Source organism: Saccostrea echinata, unplaced genomic scaffold (genome assembly GCF_033153115.1).
Source record: "Saccostrea echinata isolate AGI-Se365-2 ecotype Australia unplaced genomic scaffold, CSIRO_AGI_Sech_v1 ptg000034l, whole genome shotgun sequence".
NCBI classification, from domain to species: Eukaryota; Metazoa; Mollusca; class Bivalvia; order Ostreida; family Ostreidae; genus Saccostrea; species Saccostrea echinata.
In genome coordinates, this window is record NW_026889783.1 from 5,609,980 (window position 1) to 5,635,295 (window position 25,316).

Here is a 25,316-nt window from a genome sequence, read left to right on the forward strand (position 1 = left end):
TCCTATCAAGTAAGTAAATTCTATTTTATTCCATAGATTTTGATTTGACAAAAAGATACTAACCCATTAAAGTCTTCTCGCTGTATCTGTTACAAGGTCGGTTAGATATGTGTACATTTAACTCCAAATACATGGAGTGTTTCATATTACATAATTTTTTTTCCATAATTTAAAGAAAAGTACAAAAGTACAAAATCCTGTCTAAAAATTCATTGAAAATAAATCCATTTTAATCTGCAAAAATGTACCAGCAGTCTAATTTGATATTGTTAATTAGTTGTTTACTTTGATCTATTAATTGTTCCACTCCTTTTTTTAAATAAATAACAAAAATATCTTTTGTGCATCACTTGCATTAATTTGGTTTACAAGTTGACACCTATGGACAGAGATCTTAAGATATTGATAATTAATAAATCATGTATTTTAAAGTTTTCATGAGTCTCGTACGTTTTAATTAAATACAATTGAAATGCATAAATTTTATTATGAAAATGATATGAAAATATTGTTTATACACAAAATTTATAATAATTGAAGTTAAATTGATATATAAAATACGCTAAATTAATTTTTTTTTTTAAATAAAATTCCTGAACTTAAAAAATTAAAAGTATATTTTATGCTTTTTGAAATACATTCAGTCAGTTTATTATTCATAAGGAAAAAAATTGAAATTTTCATTATCTTTTGTCTATTTAATCTACTGGGTTTTTAAAAAATTAATTTACATGTTTTCATTTATTTAACCGGGTGTCATCGAGCCCCGGAGCTTATTTTAAATAACAAAATTACTTAAAAATTTAACACTTCTGGGCCTTTTATGCAAGTATGCCTCAGGTAACCTTCTTTCAGAATAAATAGAGGAATTTAAATCCAAAGTTATTGAAAAAGTTGACGCTTCACCGATTTTGAGTGGGTACAGCTATTTTTCTAAATTAAGCAGTATAGTGCATGTAGCGACTGGCTTGTTTACAATACTGGGTAGTTGAGGGAGCGGGCGTGGCATTGAACTAAGTGGATTCAGGTAGGTTCCTTACTTCCACTCAGTTTTAAATTCATTAACAGCATTGTTTGTATAAATAGGTTTATTGAATTGGGTCATTAAAAGGGATATACGATGTTTTTAAAAGCTACATTTAAATTATTTACGAAGCCGAAGGTGTCCATTGAAGACGGCTTCAAGAATAAATCTTGTTGACTTTATCGAGTAAAAGCATTTTACACGGAAGTGTTTACCATTGTGCAATATTCCTTACAAACTCCTGTACTTTTGTTAAGTAAGAAACCGGTACAAGTTATAATGAATTTGTTAAAACTCTTTAAAATATAGTCAAATTCATAATTGCAAACAGAAAGTCGAGAAATTAACTGGTTAACAGTGACTTCTCTTAAAGAACATTTTTATTATTGAAATTTTCAGGTTTGGTGACTAAGTTAGGAGGTATCATTTGTATTAAATTATACCCCTGAGATACCTTTTAGTTACCAGCAACCACACATCAGCTGTACAACTTTCATTGTAATTCCATGAAACTTTTTTTACCTACTTATAATTCCTAAGTATACTTACTGTAGTATATGAGCTTTTATTCTCTTTGGCAAGATATATTACAACCTCCACATTATATGTAATTGTTTCTCTTTGTCATTGCAGAAATTTTAGACATGGCGAAGGACGAAGAAGGTAAACTATCCCATCTCTCTCTCCCTCTCTTTATAGAATTAGTATGACATTAAAAATTAACCGCGATCATGTACATGTAATTCCGTTTCAGTTTTAATCACCAAGAGTAAAAGCAGCCGAGGTATGGAGAAGTTTTGTCTGATCTTGATGATAATAGCAGCCCTGGGTTTAATTGTTGGTCTCATCGCCTACCTAGCCAGTGAGTATACCGCATCATCTTCAGTTAATAAAATGTAGGAATTTAGTTGTTTAAAAAGAAGAGACGTGACCTAATGGTTTTAATAGTAAATATGCACTTCAACCCTCCATCGTTTCACATTTCTCTCTAAATCCTCTCTCTATTTCTTTGAAAGATGAATATTTGAGACATTTCTTATACTTTATTGATGATGAATTGATTTATTAAATTGACAAAGTTTATCTCAGAAACTTAGCCAGTCCTTTTTTAGATATATAATCATCTACCAACCAACCCTAACTGGCCATGTCTTGATGAATTTTTAATTTACACTACCTAAGAAGATAACTATTTTCCTGCTGAAATAATTTTAATGTAAAAGTTAATTGAACCCCTAGCTATTGTAACCTCATGCATCCTTGAAATCTCATAGAGACCTAATCCCAGTGATCATTCTTGAGAAAATTAACTGCAGCTCTGCAAAGAAGATTTTTCCCATTTAAAATTCATGAAAGTTTGACAGCACCTGTTGACGCTTCCAATACTGCTAAAGGATGCTGGCATTTTAACATGACTGATATTGGCCAGGCTGTTCTTGAGGAAATTTTAAAAGATTTTTCCCAATATATTTCTAAGTAAAACTTTGAGCCCCCTCAGTGGCCCAATTGTTACCCCAACCAAATTAAGGTCAAGACTTGTTCAAATTTTAATCTATACTCCAAAAAAAAAAAAAAAGATTTCTTGTAAGTTTTGTCTTTTTTGGCCTAGTGGTGAATGGAGAAAAAGATAAATCTAAATTACCTCCCCTTGGGAAAGAGTGTTGCATATCATTTAAATGTGAATCTCCATCATCCATGGATGGTTTGTGGCAAGTTTGGTTGAATGTTTCTCTTGAAAACAAGTTGAAAATTATTTTTAAAAAATTATGGACAACAACACTCTTGAGACTGCAGACAGAAAATGGATAAACATTCAACTGAGTTTTCAGCTTACTGAGCTTACATGTACATGTTACTAAGAAGTACAATAGGCAGCATTCAGTTTTTTTCTAGTCAGTTGTAATTTTACAAAATTACCTACGTCAAAGCATTCATTTTATTTTATAGCCAATCCTCCTGGAGATACCAGTGATAACGTCCAGCCAAACTACCCTCCAAGTAAGTACATCATAGTCCAACAACAAGACCCCCCCCCAAAGTAAGTAATTAAATCATAGTTCAGCAGCAATACCCCCCTCCCCCCAAGTAATTACATAATTACATCATAGTCCAACAACAATACCCCCAAGTAAGTAATTACATCATAAATCAGCTGCAATACCCCCAAGTAAGTAATTAATTCATAGTTCAGCAGCAATACCCCCCCCCCCCCAAGTAAGTATAATTACATCATAGTCCAACAACAATACCCCACAAGTAAGTAATTACATCACATAGGTCAACAAAAATACTGCAAAAGTAAGTTTATGTCATAGTCTAGCAACAATACCACAAAAGTAATTAATTTCAGCATAGACCAGCAACAGTATCCCACATGTAAGTTATTACATCATAGTCCAACAAAAAATACCCCACAAGTAATTACATGTATAAGATATTGCAGCAAAAATACCTAACAAGTACAGTTGAACTTCGGTATCTCGAACACTGATATCTCAAATACCATGGATATATTGAAGTGATTTGAAGTCCCAATCGCTTATTCTTTAAGTACTGTATACAGGGTTATTTTCACCCCGTGTTATTTTCGCCCTTTTACATTCGCAAACAATTTGCCCCATTTTAAATTCGCCCAGTCACAGTTTTGTTTAAGAAATGCTACTGTGTTCTTTGAATTCACCCTGTTTTATATTCGCCCACCTGTGAGTTGGGCGAAAGGGGTGAAAATAAAACGGGGCAAAAGTTTCCCTGTATACAGTATTTTACCCCTGATATCTCGAATCCTTGGATATCTTGAAGTTCATTTTAGCAGCGACCCAGATTTGATTTAATTCCAAGTAATGCATAGAAGTAAATGTACACTATCTTGATGTAGGTGCTGAATATGCCATAGATAATGGAGCAAAATGGTTAAAAGACAATCAAATGACTGCAATGGGATGGAAAGATCAACAGAATGCGGATGCTACCTTAGGCCTCACACTGGGCCGAATGACCACATATCGCCCGGGTAACTGCGATTTTAACATCATGTCAAAGAGTCTGGAGTACGATCTCCTATCTGCATTAATGAGGTATATTTAATTACACATACTTTTATTGGTATTTTTGTTGTACTAAGTAACATTACTTAATCATCATTTTTGAAACTTTAAAATGCATCTGATTTCTAGGAACCCAGCATTTGATGACATCATATGGGGACGCTCTCTGCTGGCAAAATATGTCATCGCATTGAGAGCAGCATGCATAGATGCCAAAGATTTCCATGGATACAATTTGATAATGATTTTAGATAAACTGTACAATAAATTTAACAATTTCTACACGAATCGAAGTGACGCTACGGCCATGTTAGTTTTGGCTAAGTGTGTGTCTGAAGAGGAACAAAATGATGCCCAAATCAACGTTCTACAGAAGAATGATGCATTCACATCAGTAGGTAAGTCAGAACTTAAAAACTAAATAACAATAACAAGAAAAAGGGTATGTAACTCTTTAAAGAAGTGTTTTGATATCAGAAAGGAGAGAGCGCAACATAACTGGTACGTACACATGACTGCTGTAAGTGCATGTTAGTTCCTTGGATAGGTATGTTTATTGTTTGTTGTATTTATGACTATATGCCAATGTATGAAGGTGTTGTCAATAAATAAAATGAACGAAACATTTCTTCAAGGAAAAATAAACCTATTATTGAAGGAATTTGTCAAGTTTTTTGCCATTAGAACAAACATGCACTCTCTCCAGCTTGGAGAAATTCAGGACAAGTGAAATGCTAAATGTGACGTCTTTCTGTTCAGTACACACTCTCTTCCCTCTCCCCTACAGATGAATCCAGCCTGGTGCTCCTGGCATTGTCTTGTGTAAACCATTCCATGTACTACTCCACCATAAATAAGGCAGAGGAATATCTGATGGGAGAGTTTGTTAACGGAAGTTTTGGTGACACCTACAAGACTGGTCTTGCTGTTCAGGTGGGTCAGAATAAAATTTGGCATAGTCTCCTTCAAAAGCTTTGATGTCATATTTCTAGTATGTGATTTTATCCATTTTTCATCGTCAAAGAGAGCAAAAAATTACATTAATTAATTGTTAAATATGAATAATATGGTGACTTTCTGTGCTTGATTTTTTTTTCACATGCTTTCAGGCCTTGACACGGTCCAACAGAACTGACGTGGACAAAACCATAGAAGCAGGACTACTGTATTTGGCTCAAGAGATACAAAGTAAACACATAGATATTTTATTGAGGAAAAACTGACACAAACATAAAACAAAAAACAAAAAAAATTGCTTTCATTCAAGAATGCGGAGGTGATAATGATCGAGTCTTACTTTCAGGCAAAAGGCAGGGGAAACTACTGAACGTTGGAGAGGCATCTCACGTATTACCGGCTCTGGCCAAAATGTCTTACGCAGACATCAAAGGGAAATGTACAGAGATAAGTATGTAGAACCTGTAAACTAGTATGTAACTTCAAAGCAAACTCAATCTTTAACAAACATGCTTATAATAAAAATGTAATTTGTTATCAATTAGTATAAACCAAGAAACTGTTAATATAAAGAATCTACATAACACAGCACTGTTGGCCAATGTTAGATGTCTGCCATCATGTTCAACTGCACACATTGAGGATTTTATGTTCCTTTAGGTCTTTGTATGTTTCTATATTTAACCTTTTTTTTTAAATCAACTTTCATGTTGTTATTTTTTTACAGAAAAACCAGGATCTACAGGTATGACTGTAAATGTCACAATTGAGGTGGATGGACGTGCCATAAACAATAATAGTGTACAACAAACTTTCCCAGCAGTGACCATTGAAAAGGGTCAGTCTCTATATGCTGTCCTCAATAAACTTCAAGACAGCAGCAGTTTTACGTAAGTGTGTAAGATATGTATTTTGAAATATTAGATTGTTACTGAAAGTAGAATATTTGTGATCCTTGGTCTAAATTAATTGTATCATCTTTTATCATCTTCTAATTTAGCTAATAACTCAGGACAAATCACAATACATTGTGATGAAAGAAATGATAAATAGTGAAAATTATTAATAGTAACAAATTGTCCCCTTTAAAACATCTCAGTCCAATACCAAATGGAGCAGAAAGACAGCATGTTTGTCCCCTCTAAAACATCTCAGTCCAATACCAAACGGAGCAGAAATACAGCATGTTTGTCCCCTCTAAAACATCTCAGTCCAATACCAAACGGAGCAGAGAGACAGCATGTTTGTCCCCCCTAAAACATCTCAGTCCAATACCAAATGGAGCAGAAAGACAGCATGTTTGTCCCCTCTAAAACATCTCAGTCCAATACCAAACGGAGCAGAAAGACAGCATGTTTGTCCCCTCTAAAACATCTCAATCCAATACCAAACGGAGCAGAAAGACAGCATGTTTGTCCCCTCTAAAACGTCTCAATCCAATACCAAATGGAGCAGAAAGACAACATGTTTGTCCCCTCTAAAACATCTCAGTCCAATACCAAACGGAGCAGAAAGACAGCATGTTTGTGGCACTTTATCCCTAGAGGCTTACAAGTACACAAAATATTAAATCCTATGATATAGGTTTTACACCAGACTAGATTGGAGATTTTGTACAAATGTTATGTCTGCCAATTACCAAATTTGGCTTAAATGTAATGTAGATGTATGTAAATGTTTAAAATAATTTTTAGTAATGATGATTTTTCTCATTTCAGATTCAAAAGTACACTGACATCATATGGCCGCACTCTTACAGAAGTCATGAATTTACAAGTTAATCTGAATTCTGTTCAGAGTTGGAATGTATACCTGAGTGGAAATCCTGCCCAACAGAGCATGTGTAAGAGTTCTAGAGCACTTACTATTTTCTGATGACTTCATTATTGGAATAGCATCCATATTCCTCTTTCAATTAAAGTTACAATCTTACTGAAAACTTAAGTGAATTTAAAGACATATCCTGAACTTGATCTGTTCAAATAATGAGAGTCGAATACATGTGCATGTTTCTTGAATTGCTGTTTGTATTTTTTCATATTCCTTCAAATATTTCAGATAATTGCAAAGTGTTTCCTAATTACATAGTTGTACATTGATGTCAGTGCTAAGGTTTTTGCAATTTCTTTAATGTTTTTTCCATAGCATTCTATTTTTAAAGGGAAAATAATGTCTTCTTTTTTTAGATTTGGATAGGATTATACCTGAAGATGGATCTCAATACATTTTAAGAGCAGAGCCAAATTAAAATGGTTATCCTTCAAGGTTCAGGAGTTTCTGAAGCATTTCATTATCACCCAGTTTCCAACAAAGCCTGCATTTAAATCTTATAACTTCATTGGAGGGCACAGTTTAATATACAGGACAATTCCTGTTTATTAAGAATTACACTTGTAAACCAAACCATGAAGACTATGTGAATGTTTACCAATTCATTTTTAAATAATCATACAGCTTACAAGTTTTAATATTCTTACATGTAAATGTGATACTTAAAGGACAGATATTTTATCAAATTGTTATATTTTATATACATGTATTTTAACAAGACTATTTTTGTCATATTTTTGTGAGTGTCACACATATATAAAGAAATCCTGGTATGCATGTATTCAACATAAGCTAGAATTTTATCCTAGAGATGTCATTTTTTCTCTTGCACATTTAAATGCATTGATCGAAGTGTCAAGTATGTTGTTTTGTATATAACATTAAAAGGAATTAATAAAACAGAATAAATGAGGTTCAATTTCTGATAAGCCAGCAACTGTTTTAGTTTAGAGAGCTTAACCTACTCCTGTCCTCATTATCATGCCTTGAGAAGAACACCTCGGTATATTGCTAATTACTCAAAAGTAAAAAATTTTCTGATAATCAATTGAATTATAGCATGTAAGTATCAAAAACCAATTTATTCATCAAACTGGTGTTAAGCATAAATTGACAATTTTTCTGTAACAATAAGCACCAAAACTGCATCTATAAAATTTTAATATTGCATATTCTTGATCAAACAGCTATCACTGTTTAAATGGGAAGTAGTATGTGATTTACATATATCAATGTTATTGTAACTATATCACAGGGCACAATACAATTCCTCTGCTGAACACAACTCCTCCAGTAAAAGCTGTATTTGTTTAGGTATTAAGTTCTACCTTAGGACACTATACGACTCCTCAGGTATTCCAGTAAAGCCAGAGTTCCCTTGGCTAGAACGGCAGGACGAGGATTTCTAAAGGCATTCCCACTCAGCAACAGGGACCTGTCAAGTGTTTTATATTATGGTGTAAACCTATTGGTAAACTCTTACACAAATATATATATATATATATATATATATATACATATACATACACACACATGTATATGGTAAATTACCGGTTAATAACAGTCAATCTTTGTAATTTTTTTTTTTCAATATACCTAAATTCTTATAAAACAATTTTTTAAAAAAAAAAAAAGTTAAACTATGCATATGTGATAATCAGTATTTTTTACTTTCTAATAAAACTTGAAAAAGGTCAAATGAAAGTTTATTTCTCTATTTATTGCAATCAGGGTTAACCCATATTTTCACTCATGTTCACATCAAATCCGCTTCTCTGCTGTTTTTCTATCTGAAAAAATGATTTCAGTAACCACTGATGATGAATAGAGACTTTGCAACTTATTAAATCCCCCACCCTCACCCCCAGAAAAAAATTGATAATCATAAAATGGCTCAGATGGCACAGATTTTTGGGGATCGATCGAATTGCAAGATACTTTCCTGATCATTTGAAAATTGTCAGAATTTTGTGATATTTAATACTACGTCACCAATGAAGGGGGGAGAAGTCTGTTATATACTTATTGACCCTGGACTCTTTTTAAAAGTTGGGTAAAAAAGAAAGAGGAAGTGTAAAGATTGTTTGGTCTAAGGTTTTTGTTCTATTATCCCAGTCTCTATCTAAATATCTCCAATCTGTTAATGGTGGTGTATTTCACTGAAGAAATTTCAGCGTGACACAATGAATGAGATCATGCAATAACATGTAAAACATTGCTGAGTAGAAAATTAGTTGTTTTAATGCATAAATTTAAAAAGAGTAAAATTTTTTATGAAGGGGTGACGTAAATTTGATTATTGTATTTAGGATTATAATTATTAAATTACGGGGGCTTTTGACCATGTCAGCATATTTTAAATTATTTAATTTGGCAATTGCTGCATTTCAGTTTTAAACATACTACCTAAGAGTTAAATTACATGTCCCAGTATTTAAAAAGAAATTTTAAAAGCACATAATATACATGTACAATAAAAATCAACTAACAGGTTATGAAAATTATGAAAATTGTAATTGCTTATGATCTTTCTGACCACTTAGTGAGTTAGCTGGTTAACCTTTGCCATTCCTAATAATATTGTACATATAAATGTAATTTTACAACAACTCAGGAACATGTTAAACATACATGAAAATGAAAATTTAAACATGTGGTTCAGAATTTTATCTTAAAACTTTGGGTTTTCAAAGGCGGATTCAGTAATGGCAAGCTACCCCCACCCCCACCCCAGTTTCAGATTTTTAAATTTTGTTTGTTAACTTGTATATACTTCCACTTTAGTTCACATGTAACATTCAGCCACATGGTATGAGGGCTGATTCAAAAAAAAACATTCTTATAAAAATAAGTTGGATTCTACATCCCCCTCAAAATAGGATATCCTAATACCCCCCCCCCCCCCCCCCCGTACTTGCAATTTTTATTAAATCTTATAAGTATACACTTTATTTCGAGCTTCCATATGTCAAAACATATTTCATCTTCCCTTGACAGCAATGTATTGTCTTTTGAAATGGTGTACCTATAATGTCTACTTACTTGATTTGTGTGCAGTTCCCAAGTTCTGGGGGCACCTGTTCTATGTTATTGTTCTGTAGATCTAAGGTAGCCAGCATAGGTAGACCTTTGATTCCAGCAGCATCTATTGTGGTTATCTTGTTATTGTCAGCAAATATTATCTCTAACTTCTTCATTTCATACAGTGGTGAGGGTAGGGTGGTGAAACTACAAAAATATTTTAATTAATGAATATCCATAATCTTCATCCACAAAATTAGCTTCCCACATAGATATATTGGGGAGAACAAATAAAAGAAAAATTATATGGAATACTTCTCAAGCAACTTTACAGTTGATAATGTTCTAATCTAGAAATATTTCATTTCCTACTGTGCTTGATAGTTAACGCTGTTTCAGAATTAAATTGTGTTTTTTTTCTGTTTTTTGGGGTGGGTGGGTGGGGAGGGAGCATTGTAAGAGAAAATAGAGTAACCAATTTTAACACATTCTTTAATTTTTTGGTCATTTTTTTTTTAACTCAAACATTTACAAGACAATATCATAAATAACATTTGACATTAAATTTTTGAATGGTTGGTTGAATAAAAGGAAATAATGAATAGTTTGATGGAAATATACTGAAAGAAATTAATGTGGGTGGTGGAGATGACCAGAAACTCCCCCATTTAATTCTGGAACAGCCCTTGAATAGGTTTCTTGGTGAGATATATTACCGATTACATGACAGAACAATTTCTCTCAGGTCCTGAAGGGACTCCATGTCTTTTGGTAAGTCAGACAGTGTATTGTTCCTGCAAAGTAGTATTTTTATTTAAAAGTTCCATCCACTCTCCTTGTGATAATTATGAAATTTGTAGTGACAATCCTGGCCATCTACTGTACCTGAGATCCAGAGTAGTTAACTTGAGAAACAATCCAATGTCAGGGTTTAAAGTTGTTAATTTGTTAAACCCAAAATAGAACTCCTTAAGTGTTGACTCCAGTAGTATCAAGCTGTTAAAATAATTATACTTGCATAAACTCACAGAATCGCATTACAGTTTGTGAAGCCATTCTTGACACTGAAAACTTTCACATGTATAGATACAGGCCTCTAAGTGGCCTCTAAAATTTAGGCGCCAGCTGGTGCCTTATCAAAAAAATTGTTGCCAATGCAAATTTTTAGTCGCCAGGCCATTTTTCTAAGGTGCCAACTTTAAAAGTTAATAGAATATAGGGACCCATGCCATGCCTAAGAAAACACGACATGTCCATTGCTAAAAACAATTTCTTCTTCTTTTGAATTTCTTTTCAGTTTTTCAGAAAAATTGTTAAAAATGTGAAAATTTCCGGAATTCGATGATTGCCAAGTCAATTTGTAATGGTCGCCAATTTGGCGACTTATGGAAAAATTTTAGGCACCAATCAAAAATTTTAGGCACCATGGCGACTAAATTAGTCGCCAGTTAGAGCCCTGAGATAGTAATAAATTCCAATGTATTAACCATCATTTTCATTATCACATTCACGTGAGAGATATTACCTATACATATCACCTGTTTTTTTCCCCAATTATTTAGAAATCAATAGCAACTCTCTTATATAAACATGCAATTCAAATAATATATTGTTCAGCATGTACACAAGTATTTGGGAAACAATCCCATTGGTAGCAAATCCATGTGTTGACAAAGTCCTTCATGTATTTAACATGTGGAAATTGACTTCTAAGATGACCTTGATATGACATAGATATGACCATGACCTACTTAAAATAAATACAAGTCTGTAGCTTGAATTAAATTCAAATTTATATCTAATCAGTGATAAGAGTGGAAAGACCTCCCTCCCAGGCGAAGAACAAAATGAAATGCTCTGAGGGCATACAAACTTTGTTGGGAGATCCGTAAACTGGTTCTTGCTCAGATTTACACTGGTTACCCCTGACTTCATGGCCACTTCCCACACATCATTTGGTACTGAAGTGGCTTTCTTATTACTGAAATACATAAGTTTACATTGCTACTGAAAGCATAGATAAATTTTTCCTTTCAGGAAGATATTTTCAAAGAATTGTGGTAAATGGTTGGATCAAATGATGTTTAAAAACATTTCAATTTTTCCAATACTGTAAATCACTTTTTTATTCGTGAGAACTTTATTTTCGCGTAATTACATGAGAAAGTGTGCTCGCAAAAATTTCATTCTCGGATATATTAGTATTCCTAAAGATTATATAGAGCAATAACCACAATTCGTGAATATTCTGTCTCGCTAATAAAGAGTCAATGACTATCTCGCTTTAGTGTTACGAAAATTTAGTGATCTACAGTATTTTGTAATTGCTTTTATAGGTAACTTGAAATTCTAAGAAAAATTATCATTCAGTACATGCTTGTTCATTGAATATTGACTGTTTATTAATGTACAAGATTTTTTTTATCCTATTAACCTTTTTTTTTTTAATTTTTGCTATTATCATCACCTGTAGTCCAGGGTTTTGGACTGTTGGATTTCATGAGCCTTCAGCCCCTCCCCTGTCCCTCCCACAATACCAGTGTCTCCCCCATTCTGGATCCCTTTGTTGGTGGCTACCACAGGTTGTGGAACCTCAATTCGGCTACAGAGGTATTTCTTTAATTCCACTGTTCCTCTCTGTAGATGAAATATATGGAGATAACGAACAGTAATCCAGCTCAAAAGTCCATTAAACAATACAAATTTTGGAGCAGAGCAAACATGGACCTCTAAAACATCAGAGATCAGGTGTCATGGAGGAGTGAGCATCCCCTGCCGACCCGTCACACCCGCCATGTGCTCCTTGTCATGATCCGGAAATAACAGAAAAATCCGTTGACAATTCAGTGTGTAAATAATTGCCTAATTATCAGGGCACAACATAGAAATAACAATAAATACCCAGTATCTAGTCTATTACATCACAAACAAATATTTCATTTCATTTAAACAGAGGGTACTAGGAAAATGACTAGTACCTGTATAATATCTCTCCTAATTGACTTCATAGGATTTCCATCTAAAACCACCGACTTTAGAGGCTGGATTGTTCCAAGGACAAATGGTAGCCTGCAATGTACATCAATGATACATAGAGACATTACTTCACAAAACAGGCAAATGTTTCTTCATACCAATTCTGTAGTTTGAACAGAACTAGAACTGTCCTACTGGGACTAATACCCCCCCCCCCCCCCCCCCCACTGCAGTTTGTACAGCTATACAAACTTACAAATGGAAAGGCCAGTATAAAAACATAGAAATACATTATTCTCCCCTCATTGAGGAATAGATGCCTCTTCACAATAGTTATTTATTTAAGGCAAGCCTGTTATTAATCCGAGATTCCTCTGACTCTAACCCCTGCTTTTATATTTTGACATGTGCATATGTCAAAATATAAAAGCAGGGGTTAGAGTCAGAGGAATCTCGGATTAGCCTGTTATGAGTGTGCTTTACTGTGATTACTATTAAACTGCTATGTTATAAGTGTGCTTTACTGGGATTATTATTAAACTGCTATGTTATAAGTGTGCTTTACTGTGTTTACTATTAAACTGCTATGTTATAAGTGTGTTTTACTGGGATTATTATTAAACTGCTATGTTATAAGTGTGCTTTACTGTGTTTACTATTAAACTGCTATGTTATAAGTGTGTTTTACTGTGATTACTATTAAACTGCTATGTTATAAGTGTGCTTTACTGTGTTTACTATTAAACTGCTATGTTATAAGTGTGTTTTACTGTGATTACTATTAAACTGCTATGTTACAAGTGTGCTTTACTGTGTTTACTATTAAACTGCTATGTTACAAGTGTGCTTTACTGTGATTACTATTAAACTGCTATGTTACAAGTGTGCTTTACTGTGTTTACTATTAAACTGCTATGTTATAAGTGTGCTTTACTGTGATTATTATTAAACTGCTATGTTATAAGTGTGCTTTACTGTGTTTACTATTAAACTGCTATGTTATAAGTGTGTTTTACTGGGATTACTATTAAACTGCTATGTTATAAGTGTGCTTTACTGTGTTTACTATTAAACTGCTATGTTACAAGTGTGCTTTACTGTGATTACTATTAAACTGCTATGTTACAAGTGTGCTTTACTGTGTTTACTATTAAACTGCTATGTTATAAGTGTGCTTTACTGTGATTATTATTAAACTGCTATGTTACAAGTGTGCTTTACTGTGTTTACTATTAAACTGCTATGTTATAAGTGTGTTTTACTGGGATTACTATTAAACTGCTATGTTATAAGTGTGCTTTACTGTGATTACTATTAAACTGCTATGTTATGAGTGTGTTTTACTGTGTTTACTATTAAACTGCTATGTTATAAGTGTGCTTTACTGGGATTACTATTAAACTGCTATGTTATGAGTGTGCTTTACTGGGATTATTATTAAACTGCTATGTTATAAGTGTGTTTTACTGGGATTACTATTAAACTGCTATGTTATGAGTGTGCTTTACTGGGATTATTATTAAACTGCTATGTTATAAGTGTGCTTTACTGTGATTACTATTAAACTGCTATGTTATGAGTGTGCTTTACTGGGATTATTATTAAACTGCTATGTTATAAGTGTGCTTTACTGGGATTATTATTAAACTGCTATGTTATAAGTGTGCTTTACTGGGATTATTATTAAACTGCTATGTTATAAGTGTGCTTTACTGTGATTATTATTAAACTGCTATGTTATAAGTGTGCTTTACTGGGATTACTATTAAACTGCTATGTTATGAGTGTGCTTTACTGGGATTACTATTAAACTGCTATGTTATGAGTGTGTTTTACTGGGATTACTATTAAACTGCTATGTTATGAGTGTGCTTTACTGGGATTACTCTTAAACTGCTATGTTATAAGTGTGCTTTACTGGGATTACTATTAAACTGCTATGTTATGAGTGTGCTTTACTGGGATTACTATTAAACTGCTATGTTATAAGTGTGCTTTACTGGGATTACTATTAAACTGCTATGTTATAAGTGTGCTTTACTGTGATTATTATTAAACAGCTATGAAATGTTTTATCTGTCAGCTCTAACCCTGTCAGGTTGTTGTTTGTGAGGTCCAATCGTTGTAGTCCACTCAGACATGTGATTTCCTCCGGAAGCTCGGAGATCTTGTTGTCTCTGATGTCCAGTACCGACACGGTCTCCAGGTATTGCAGGTGCTCTGCTGTAATACTGCTTATTTGATTGTTTCCCAGGTGAAGTTCCTGTCAGATATTAGCATCATTGTTTCTTTCCATTTTTATTAACATTTGATGGAGGATCAGGGAGCTCTATACAAAGCTTAGCTTATAATGAAACAATTTAATTTAAGCAAGTATGAGTAGTAGCTTATATAACAGTGTCTGTATGATTCTTCTTTACATCGATATATGGCTAATATGTTCCACTGCAGGGGGATCAACACTCAAGCTTAAATTAAAGTCAGAATTTCCTGTACTTCAAAATCATAAAAAATTAAATACATGTAATTTAAATAAGCTATCCATGCATCAGTTTTTTTCAAAATGTCATCAAAAAAATGGTTTGATATTTATTTAAATCTTCTATCCAAATAAAATCAGTCATCTCAAATTCCTTGATATAAAAAACTTTGATGACATAATAGCATTTTATCATTTTACAACAAATAAATATACATTTTGTGTTACCTATATATACATTAAGTAATTATGGTGACTTTCTGTAATTGACAATAACTTAATATTTTGGGATTGAGCAATCTTGCGATGGTACACTAATATAAGGCTTTCAGTTTAACCCCTGGTTGACAGAAATCTCTGGCCTTTGTTACCTTGAGGTTCTTACAGTTCCTGAGGAGTGGTATCCCCGACAATTTGTTGTGGCGTAGATACAGCTCCTCGAGGTGTAAGAGGTTCCCTAAGTCTCCAGGGAGATGTGTTAACTGGTTATGTGTGGCATCAAGGCATTTCAGAGCTGGTGAAAAATCAATCTCACATAAACAGCTGGTACCACAATTGACTATATTTTTCTGTTTGGCATGGGTAAATCAAGCAAAATTGTTAGAGTCAAAATCATTAATTCATAACTAATGGCACTCATCCATTCATAGCCTAGTTCTGGGGGCTGTTAAGCTTGTTATTGGATATGTTTAATAATCTGATCACATGACTTAGATATCCATCTACTTACCATTCATACAGCCTAGTTCTGGGGGCAGGCTGCTAAGTTTGTTATTGGATACGTTGAATTTGATCACAACTTAGATATCCATCTACGTACCATTCATACAGCCTAGTTCTGGGGGCAGGCTGCTAAGTTTGTTATTGGATACGTTGAATTTGATCACAACTTAGATATCCATCTACGTACCATTCATACAGCCTAGTTCTGGGGGCAGGCTGCTAAGTTTGTTATTGGATACGTTGAATCTGATCACATGACTTAGATATCCATCTACCTACCATTCATACAGCCTAGTTCTGGGGGCAGGCTGCTCAGTTTGTCATTGGATACGTTGAATTTGATCACATGACTTAGATATCCATCTACCTACCATTCATACAGCCTAGTTCTGGGGGCAGGCTGCTAAGTTTGTTATTGGATACGTTGAATTTGATCACATGACTTAGATGTCCAATTTGGGGAGGTAGATCTGACAGCTGATTGTTGCTCAGGTCCTGAAAAAAAATACAAACTATTACTACGTACATCACACCTCTTGCCTAACTCTAAGAGACAAACATAAATGAAAACTGACAGAAGTACTTAAATGATATCTTTCAGTCTTCTTTTCACTTTAAAGGAAGACAACAAACTTTTTCCGTGTGTTAACAGTATATCTTGTAAATTACTTTACACAAATTGTGATTTCTTCTGAAAGTATTTATTTAAAAGGACATAAGCAATCAGAACTATATGTGTCTGTCTATAAGAGGGTGTCTGTGTTTATCCCTGTTCTGTGTCTGTCTACTGGAGGTGTGTCTGTGTTTATCCCTGTTCTGTGTCTGTCTATAAGAGGTGTGTCTGTGTTTATCCCTGTTCTGTGTCTGTCTATAAGAGGTGTGTCTGTGTGTATTCCTGTTCTGCGTGTGTCTGTCTATAAGAGGTGTGTCTGTGTGTATTCCTGTTCTGTGACTGTCTATTGGAGGTGTGTCTGTGTGTATAGCTGTTTACTATTTTCTATCAGTCCAGGGAAAATATTGCTGAAATTTGGAATAAGTACAAAATCTCTCAAATGTAAACTGGGCAAATCTGTGAACTTGCCAAATGCAGCATTTTATAATTCTAATTTCAAAATCATTAGTATTGCCATCAAGCCATAGAAATTAGAATTTTTTCTTAAGATTTTATTTATTTTTCATTTTCTTGAAAAAAAATCTCCTGTAAATCACTTTTTATTCATAAGAATTTTATTTTTTTGTAATTACCTGTGTCTCTCTGTTTGCAAAAATTTCATTCTTGCATACATTTGTATTGTTAAGGATTATATGTACAACAATGGCCACAGCTCATGAAAATTTTGTTTGTAGCTATCTTGCAAAAAAAAACAAACAAACAAACAAACAATGTGTCACAAAAATAAAGTGATCTAATGTCGTTAAATAAAAAAGTTTCCAAAGCAAGAAAGATAATGAGTAATGTTAGAATTGGAGTGGTCATGTTCAGCAAACATGACTGAATTGGCAATGTTTCTGAATTTTTACTTTTCCCACACAGTTATTTATCTACCCACCAGATCTTCAAGTTTGTCCAGATTTCCAATCCTCTCACTAATACTGGTCACCTCATTGTACTCAACATGCAGGCTCTTTAAGTTCCGTAGGTACGTCACACTTTCTGGCAACTCTTTTAGTTTGTTTCGACTAAAAAAACAGAATTCTTATCAAGTTAGTATCAATATATACCCTGTAAAACAATAAAACCCATAATCATGTTTCATTCCATCACCAAAAGCAAGTGAGTGCCTTACCACAAGGTAACTGTGACTGATCACAACTAAGCCCCTTACCACAAAGTTACTGTGACTGACCACAACTAAGTGCCTTACTACTAGGTTACTGTGACTGATCACAACTGAGTACCTTACTACAAGGTAACTGTGACTGATCACAACTGAGCCCCTTAACACTAGGTAACTGTGACTGATCACAACTGAGCCCCTCAACACTAGGTTACTGTGACTGATCACAACTGAGTGCCTTACTACTAGGTAACTGTGACTGATCACAACTGAGTGCCTTACCACTTGGTTACTGTGACTGATCACAACTGAGCCCCTTACCACAAAGTTACTATGACTGACCACAACTGAGACCCTTACCACAAAGTTACTGTGACTGATCACAACTGAGTGCCTTACCACTACTTTACTGTGACTGATCACAACTGAGCACCTTACCACTTGGTTACTGTGACTGATCACAAATGAGCACTTCAACACTAGTTTACTGTGACTGATCACAACTGAGCCCTTTAACACTAGTTTACTGTGACTGATCACAACTAGGACTGTGTATTGAGCAAAAAAATTCGATACAATACAATACAATATTTTATAATGCGATATATGTTATATTGGATTCTTTAATAATCAAAAAAGTCTTACACATCATTAAATAAATGCATGAATTTTATAAAAACACATTGCTTTATAACCCATTTCTAAGTTCTTGTCTCACTGTCATTACAAATTACAACTTTTAATGACTGTGAAATCAACATGTTAAAATAAAGTTGTCTATGTATTTTGTAATATTTATCTAAGATGTGCTATTTGCTTAATGAATATATCATTATTGATCAATTTTAATTCAAAACAGTGAAACTATAACCTTTGGTGATGGAAATTCCCATCTTTTTCACAGAATTATAAGAAAATTTGTCTGTACGATATGTATTGGAAGTTACTTTTTCGATACGATACATTCTTAAATATCGATATGTATCAATATATTGATATATTGATACAGCCCAAATCACAACTGAGCCCCTTACCTCAAGGTTACTTTGACTGATCACAACCAAGTCCCTTAACACAAGGTTACTATGTCTGACCACAACCGAGACCCTTACCACAAAGTTACTGTGACTGATCACAACTGAGCCCCTTACCACAAAGTTACTGTGACTGATCACAACTGAGCCCCTTACTACAAAGTTACTGTGACTGATCACAACTAAGCCCCTTAACACTAGGTTTCTGTGACTGATCACAACTGAGTCACTTACCACAAAGTTACTGTGACTGACCACAACTCAGTGCCTTACTACTAGGTTACTGTGACTGATCACAACTGAGTGCCTTACCACTACTTTACTATGAATGATCACAACTGAGCACCTTACTAAAAGGTAACTGTGACTGATCACAACTAAGTGCCTCACCACTAGGTTACTGTGACTGACCACAACTGAGCCCCTTACCACAAAGTTACTGTGACTGACCACAACTGAGTGCCTTACCACTAGGTTACTTTGACTGACCACAACTGAGTGCCTTACCACTAGGTTACTGTGACTGATCACAACTGAGTGCCTTACCACTACTTTACTGTGACTGATCACAACTGAGCACCTTACCACTTGGTTACTGTGACTGATCACAAATGAGCACTTCAACACTAGTTTACTGTGACTGATCACAACTGAGCCCTTTAACACTAGTTTACTGTGACTGGTCACAACTAGGGCTGTGTATTGAGCAAAAAAATTCGATACAATACAATACAATATTTTATAATGCGATATATGATATATTGGATTCTTTAATAATCAAAAAAGTCTTATACATCATTAAATAAATGCATGAATTTTATAAAAACACATTGCTTTATAACCCATTTCTAAGTTCTTGTCTCACTGTCATTACAAATTACAACTTTTAATGACTGTGAAATCAACATGTTAAAATAAAGTTGTCTATGTATTTTGTAATATTTATCTAAGATGTGCTATTTGCTTAATGAATATATCATTATTGATCAATTTTAATTCAAAACAGTGAAACTATAACCTTTGGTGATGGAAATTCCCAACTTTTTCACAGAATTATAAGAAAATTTGTCTGTATGATGTGTATTGGAAGTTACTTTTTCGATACGATACATTCTTAAATATCGATATGTATCAATATATTGATATATTGATACAGCCCAAATCATAACTGAGCCCCTTACCTCAAGGTTACTGTGACTGATCACAACTAAGTCCCTTAACACAAGGTTACTATGTCTGACCACAACCGAGACCCTTACCACAAAGTTACTGTGACTGATCACAACTGAGCCCCTTACCACAAAGTTACTGTGACTGATCACAACTGAGCCCCTTACCACAAAGTTACTGTGACTGATCACAACTGAGTGCCTTACCACTAGGTTACTTTGACTGACCACAACTGAGTGCCTTACCACTACTTTACTGTGACTGATCACAACTGAGAACCTTACCACTTGGTTACTGTGACTGATCACAACTGAGCACCTTAACACTAGGTTACTATGACTGACAACAACTGAGACCCTTACCACAAAGTTACTATGACTGACCACAACTGAGACCCTTACCACAAAGTTACTGTGACTGAACACAACTGAGCACCTTAACACTAGGTTACAGTGACTGATCACAACTGAGACCCTTACCACAAAGTTACTGTGACTGATCACAACTGAGCCCCTTACCACAAACTTACTGTGACTGATCTCAACTGAGTGCCTTACCACAAGGTAACTGTGACTGATCACAACTGAGCCCCTTAACACAAGGTAACTGTGACTGATCACAACTGAGCCCCTTAACACTAGGTAGCTGTAACTGATCATTCTGAGACCCTTACCACAAGGTTACTGTGTCTTATCTATATACTATTTATGTAACAAGTAACACTGTTTTATTTGTATTACCTTACCACCAGGTTACTCTGACTGGTCTATATTCTGTTTATGTAATAAGTAACGTTGTGTCATTTGTTTTACCTTACATCAAGCTTGACAAGGTTATCCAGCTCTCGCAAACTCTGTGGCAAAGATTCCAGTCTGTTATCATGAATCTGTAGGAATAAAAGATCATGGAATATATCAAAAAGACAGATGATGTTTGTTACATTCAGATAAAAAAGCCACAACTCTGAAGTGCACACAGAGTAATACATCAATCACACACAGTGCTAAGTCAAGGTTTGTTTATGTCACTAATTATTTTTAAGTATGATAGAGGAAATGATGTGGCCTCTATAAACACTGTTTTAAAAATACCCTTCCCATTTTTATTCTAGGGTAGAAAAAAACCCACCTTACTGTAACTTTTTTTTAAAATAATCCATTCAATATAAATAGCAGTACATGGGTAATGACAAAACATTTTCCTTCCATGTACCATGTATTTTATGATAAATTCTGACATACCTCATCTATTACAAAAAACTAGAGGTATTGTGAGCATTGAGCTCACAAAATGATACCCCCTGCCTCCACATAAGTACAATGGCAAAGTCTACGTTTTGCTGTAGGAAACCCTAAATATCTGTCCGATCAGAATATACAATGGAACTATGTAATAAAGATTTGTAAAAGTCTCATTATAATGATTATATTCTACTCAGTGGTCTAGGAGGAGCTGCAGATAGGGGATGGCTACTCCAAGGGTAACGGATGTACAGCCACTCTCTTAACTATATACCCTCTGCTTTTCAAGCAGGGGGTATAAACCTCCCCCCTTTCCTTTTTTAGTATTCTTACGATACATATGGGCACAAACACTTACAGTTACTATTGTTTTCAAACTCTCAATTCTCTATATATTTAGCCCCATTCCCAGAAATGTTAGGTAGATATTTTTAATGTGATTAAAGAAGGAGAGTTGCAAAGGAAGAGGGATTTATACTACATGTATGAAATTTGATAGGGAGTATGGGATAATGAAGTAACATACTACTGTCCCTTTTACACTTATTTCTTCAAATATTTTAACTCATGTAATAACAAATATGATTTAAAGTACCAGGTAATATAGATACTTGCATCTAGCACAGTCAAAGCTGGGAAATTGGAAATGTCTGGAGAGATTTCAGTAAGGAGGTTTGAGGCCAGAATAAGCTTGGTCAGGTCGGTTTGTTCCCACCATCTATCCTCTGTATTATCTAGGCTGACTTCTCGAGCTTCCTCCGGAACATCAATGTTCAGTCTCCATACTGCATCAGGAACTGCAAGAAAATGAATGCCACATGTGTCTTCTGTAGGATATGATCCTTGTATAGATATTTTGACCAATACAGTTATTCATTTAGAAGAAATTAATGTTCTTTATGAACATTTGTCCAACATCATAAAACTACCCTGCACAATGACACATGACAATGTATTAAAATGCATCTGTCAGGTCCAGCACATTTTCTTCTTTAAGCTGTATAACTTGAATTAGCTATAATATCTCTATTAAGAATAGCTTAATTTAGTTTTTTTATCACACTGTTTTCGTAAATGTGTTATTTTTCTCAGCATGTACAAAAAAATCGAAACTTGGTGCAGGAATAGTATTGAACTCTGAACTCTTCTAAAAATGATACATAAAACATTTTGATGATAAACTGCATATAAAGAGCTTTATCAAGCTATTCTGAATAGCTTATTAAACCTATAAAGCTAATTCAAGCTACATAGCTAAATCAAGAAGTTATGCTTATAAATACTAAATAAGGTAAATAATAAATAGGTATTTAATATCAATTAAGAAAACAATTGAGGTAAATTATCAAAAGCATTAATTGTTCAAAGTTCATAGATCTTAGTTCATTTAAACAGTATACTCGATCTCCTAATTTTACGTACTTTTTCGTTTGTATTCATTTTTTTTTTTTACCATGTATCACATTTCAAAATTTTTTGTTTACATAAACTTCTCTATCTGGGCATAATGATTTTTTAAGAGGAATACCTCCATTACGAGTGTATGCCTTTTTATGAATCAGTGCTTAAATTGTGCTAGATGACCCATTGTTTCAACAAAGAGCCTTTGTCATGTTTGTAGCGGGTAGAGGGATTGATTCAATGACCACCCCGCACAAGAATGACTCATGATCATTCCCATACGGGCGGGGATAGTTAGAATAATCTAACTGTGTCTCAGGACAAGCCCTCACCACATAAACCGGGTCCGTAGGACAATATCATTTTAACGATAGAACATTCTATCTAGGGCGGGGAGGGCGAGCTTTATACCTGTTGATAAATTTCGTCCGGATAAATTAAGTTGCCCTGATCGCCGAGCTTGTTTCAGAATAGTCGGGTGAACGCCTTTTTCTTCGATGGGTTTTTGAAAACCCGATCTACTATTTGCGAAAGGCTTCCTACCTCTTGTTGCCATTTGGGATTTTGATCGGTTTACATGATATACCTTTTGTAACTTCACACACTGAAGAGGGCAGTTGGTGGATCTAGCCAGTTAATATAAACAAATTCATTTTTTTAAACATTTCTAAATAAATCTACAAGTGCTTGTCAACTTAAAAAAGAATTAAAAAAAAAAAGCTAACCGCTTCTGTGTTTGATATTTTTTTTTACGGATCATGGAATAACGGCGGTAAACCAATATGTATTTCATGGGCGGATCCATAGGGCGCTCAGGCTAATTTCGAAATGAATATTATTTCCTTTATTTCTTATAATACCCATTGCCGTTAATCAGCCAGTAAACAGCGCTAAGCAAGCAAACTGCATAGATTTCTTAGGCAACGGCTGTTCCATCAATTATGCATACAATGACATACATATCTATAATACAATATTTAAGGAAGCTCTAAACACTAACAGAAAGTGCTTTTTGGACTTGGAGAAAAATATGTCATATAAAGGTGTGCATATTGAGTCTATTTAGTGCATGTTCAACATAGGATACCTGCCTTATTTCTGCAGGAAAAATGTTCAAAGACAATGGACTATGCATGAGCAGAAATCACTGCTGTTTACTTACATTGAGAAAATTAATGGAAAAAATGAATTCAGTTACTTATTCTCTGTCTGATATAATGCTAGGAATATTCTGATCTATTACAAATTGTGTAATTAACTGTAAACAACTGTTTGTTCTATCTTAATTCTAAGGGCAGATCACTCTAACTGCATAAAACTACTCCATAAGTAGAACTCTTTAGTGTGCAGTGTTTAGAGCTTCCTTAACGTATTTAATTTACTTTGAATGTTTTTTTAATAAAGATATATAGGATCTCCCATGATTTGTAGTTGGATATGATTTTTATCCAACGAGTTGTGTGTTTTTTATCACCGAGCTTTGGCGAGGGGATAAAAACACACAACGAGTTGGATAAAAGTCATATCCAACTACAAATCATGGGAGATTCTTTTTATCTTATGTTTAATACTTCACAACCAATGTTTTACACTGTTTTATATAGGACTCCACTTTATTTTACTTCATCGCGCTAACGCAAAAACCATTGTGACGTCACAACTGTGGATTATGAAAAAATTATCCAATGAGTCATATCCACGGGATAAAGGGGTAAACATGGGATAAATAAATATAAACAATGAAATGTCTTTATATGCTTGTTAGTACGGGAATTAACCTTGCAGCTATTGCAGAAAAAATTCACATAACCCGCTTACGCGGGTTATGTATTTTTTATGCAATAGCTGCGACATTAATTCCCGTACTAACAACCAAAGAAAGCATTTTATTGTTTAAATGATAATTCAGTATATACTCTATCCACCCCTCTATATTACTAAATCAACACGTGTTCATTTTGTAATATAGAGGGGTAGATCTATATAGACTTATCATTTCGTCATTTACGAAATTATAGATGGGAAGCGCCTATGGGCAGATCCAGGGACGCCCATATCTTCAAACAAAACAAACAAACAACAAACAAAACAAAACAAAAACAGAAAAACCCAACTCAATTTTTTTGACAAATAAGCAAGCAAAAATGAAAAAGGAAATAAAAAAATCAAAAGTCAAGATCAATTGTACCGAAACAGGGAAAATTCTACTGATTTCTACTGGGCTCCGAGCCCCCCTCCTCCCCAATGAAATAAAAGCTCAGTCGTTTTAACCAACTTGAAAGGCTGTCACCAGGGGCCTGTAAAATGAACAAGTCGCCTAAGTTTCTGACTAATACATGGCTTAGGCGCAGCTTTAGGATCTGCCTAAGTCCTTTGTTATCCGGTAATATAATCTCTCTCTCTCTCTCTTTATATTTATATATATATTGAATATAAATTGACGTTTTATCATAAAATCCATATTACAATTCGCTAAATATTGAGATAAAGGAGATTTTTTTCAGGTTATTTTGGTCTGCCCCCAACTGACCATGAGGAACAGCCGATCTCTCTCTCTCTCTCTCTCTCTCTCTCTCAAGGGGATGGGCCCTGTATCCAAAGCACGTACTTTTTATAAGGTTTTTATATTGTCACGTTC

The 25,316-nt window shown here is 34.2% G+C and overlaps 2 protein-coding genes across 2 annotated transcripts; one reads left to right on the top strand and one right to left on the bottom strand.

Annotated features, from left to right (window-relative positions):
• Positions 1-954: 954 nt before the first annotated feature.
• On the top strand, positions 955-7,768 carry LOC133199627 (cobalamin binding intrinsic factor-like). The gene is made up of 12 exons (XM_061335481.1): positions 955-1,027; positions 1,658-1,687; positions 1,779-1,886; positions 2,972-3,022; positions 3,900-4,098; positions 4,198-4,466; positions 4,856-5,001; positions 5,178-5,256; positions 5,372-5,476; positions 5,753-5,915; positions 6,744-6,868; positions 7,212-7,768. Exons 2-12 carry the CDS (start codon positions 1,669-1,671, stop codon positions 7,271-7,273), a joined length of 1,326 nt encoding a protein of 441 aa, XP_061191465.1. The 5' UTR covers positions 955-1,027; positions 1,658-1,668; the 3' UTR covers positions 7,274-7,768.
• Positions 7,769-7,916: 148 nt separating this feature from the next.
• On the bottom strand, positions 7,917-23,274 carry LOC133199626 (leucine-rich repeat-containing protein 40-like). The gene is made up of 14 exons (XM_061335480.1): positions 23,090-23,274; positions 21,893-22,074; positions 20,849-20,922; positions 17,605-17,734; positions 16,426-16,549; positions 15,703-15,845; positions 14,943-15,115; positions 12,855-12,945; positions 12,344-12,513; positions 11,750-11,857; positions 10,762-10,872; positions 10,593-10,670; positions 9,898-10,083; positions 7,917-8,290 (listed from the first exon to the last, which is right to left on the bottom strand). The coding sequence occupies exons 1-14, from the start codon at positions 23,232-23,234 to the stop codon at positions 8,185-8,187; spliced, it is 1,821 nt and encodes a 606-aa protein (XP_061191464.1). The 5' UTR covers positions 23,235-23,274; the 3' UTR covers positions 7,917-8,184.
• Between the last annotated feature and the right edge of the window lie 2,042 nt (positions 23,275-25,316).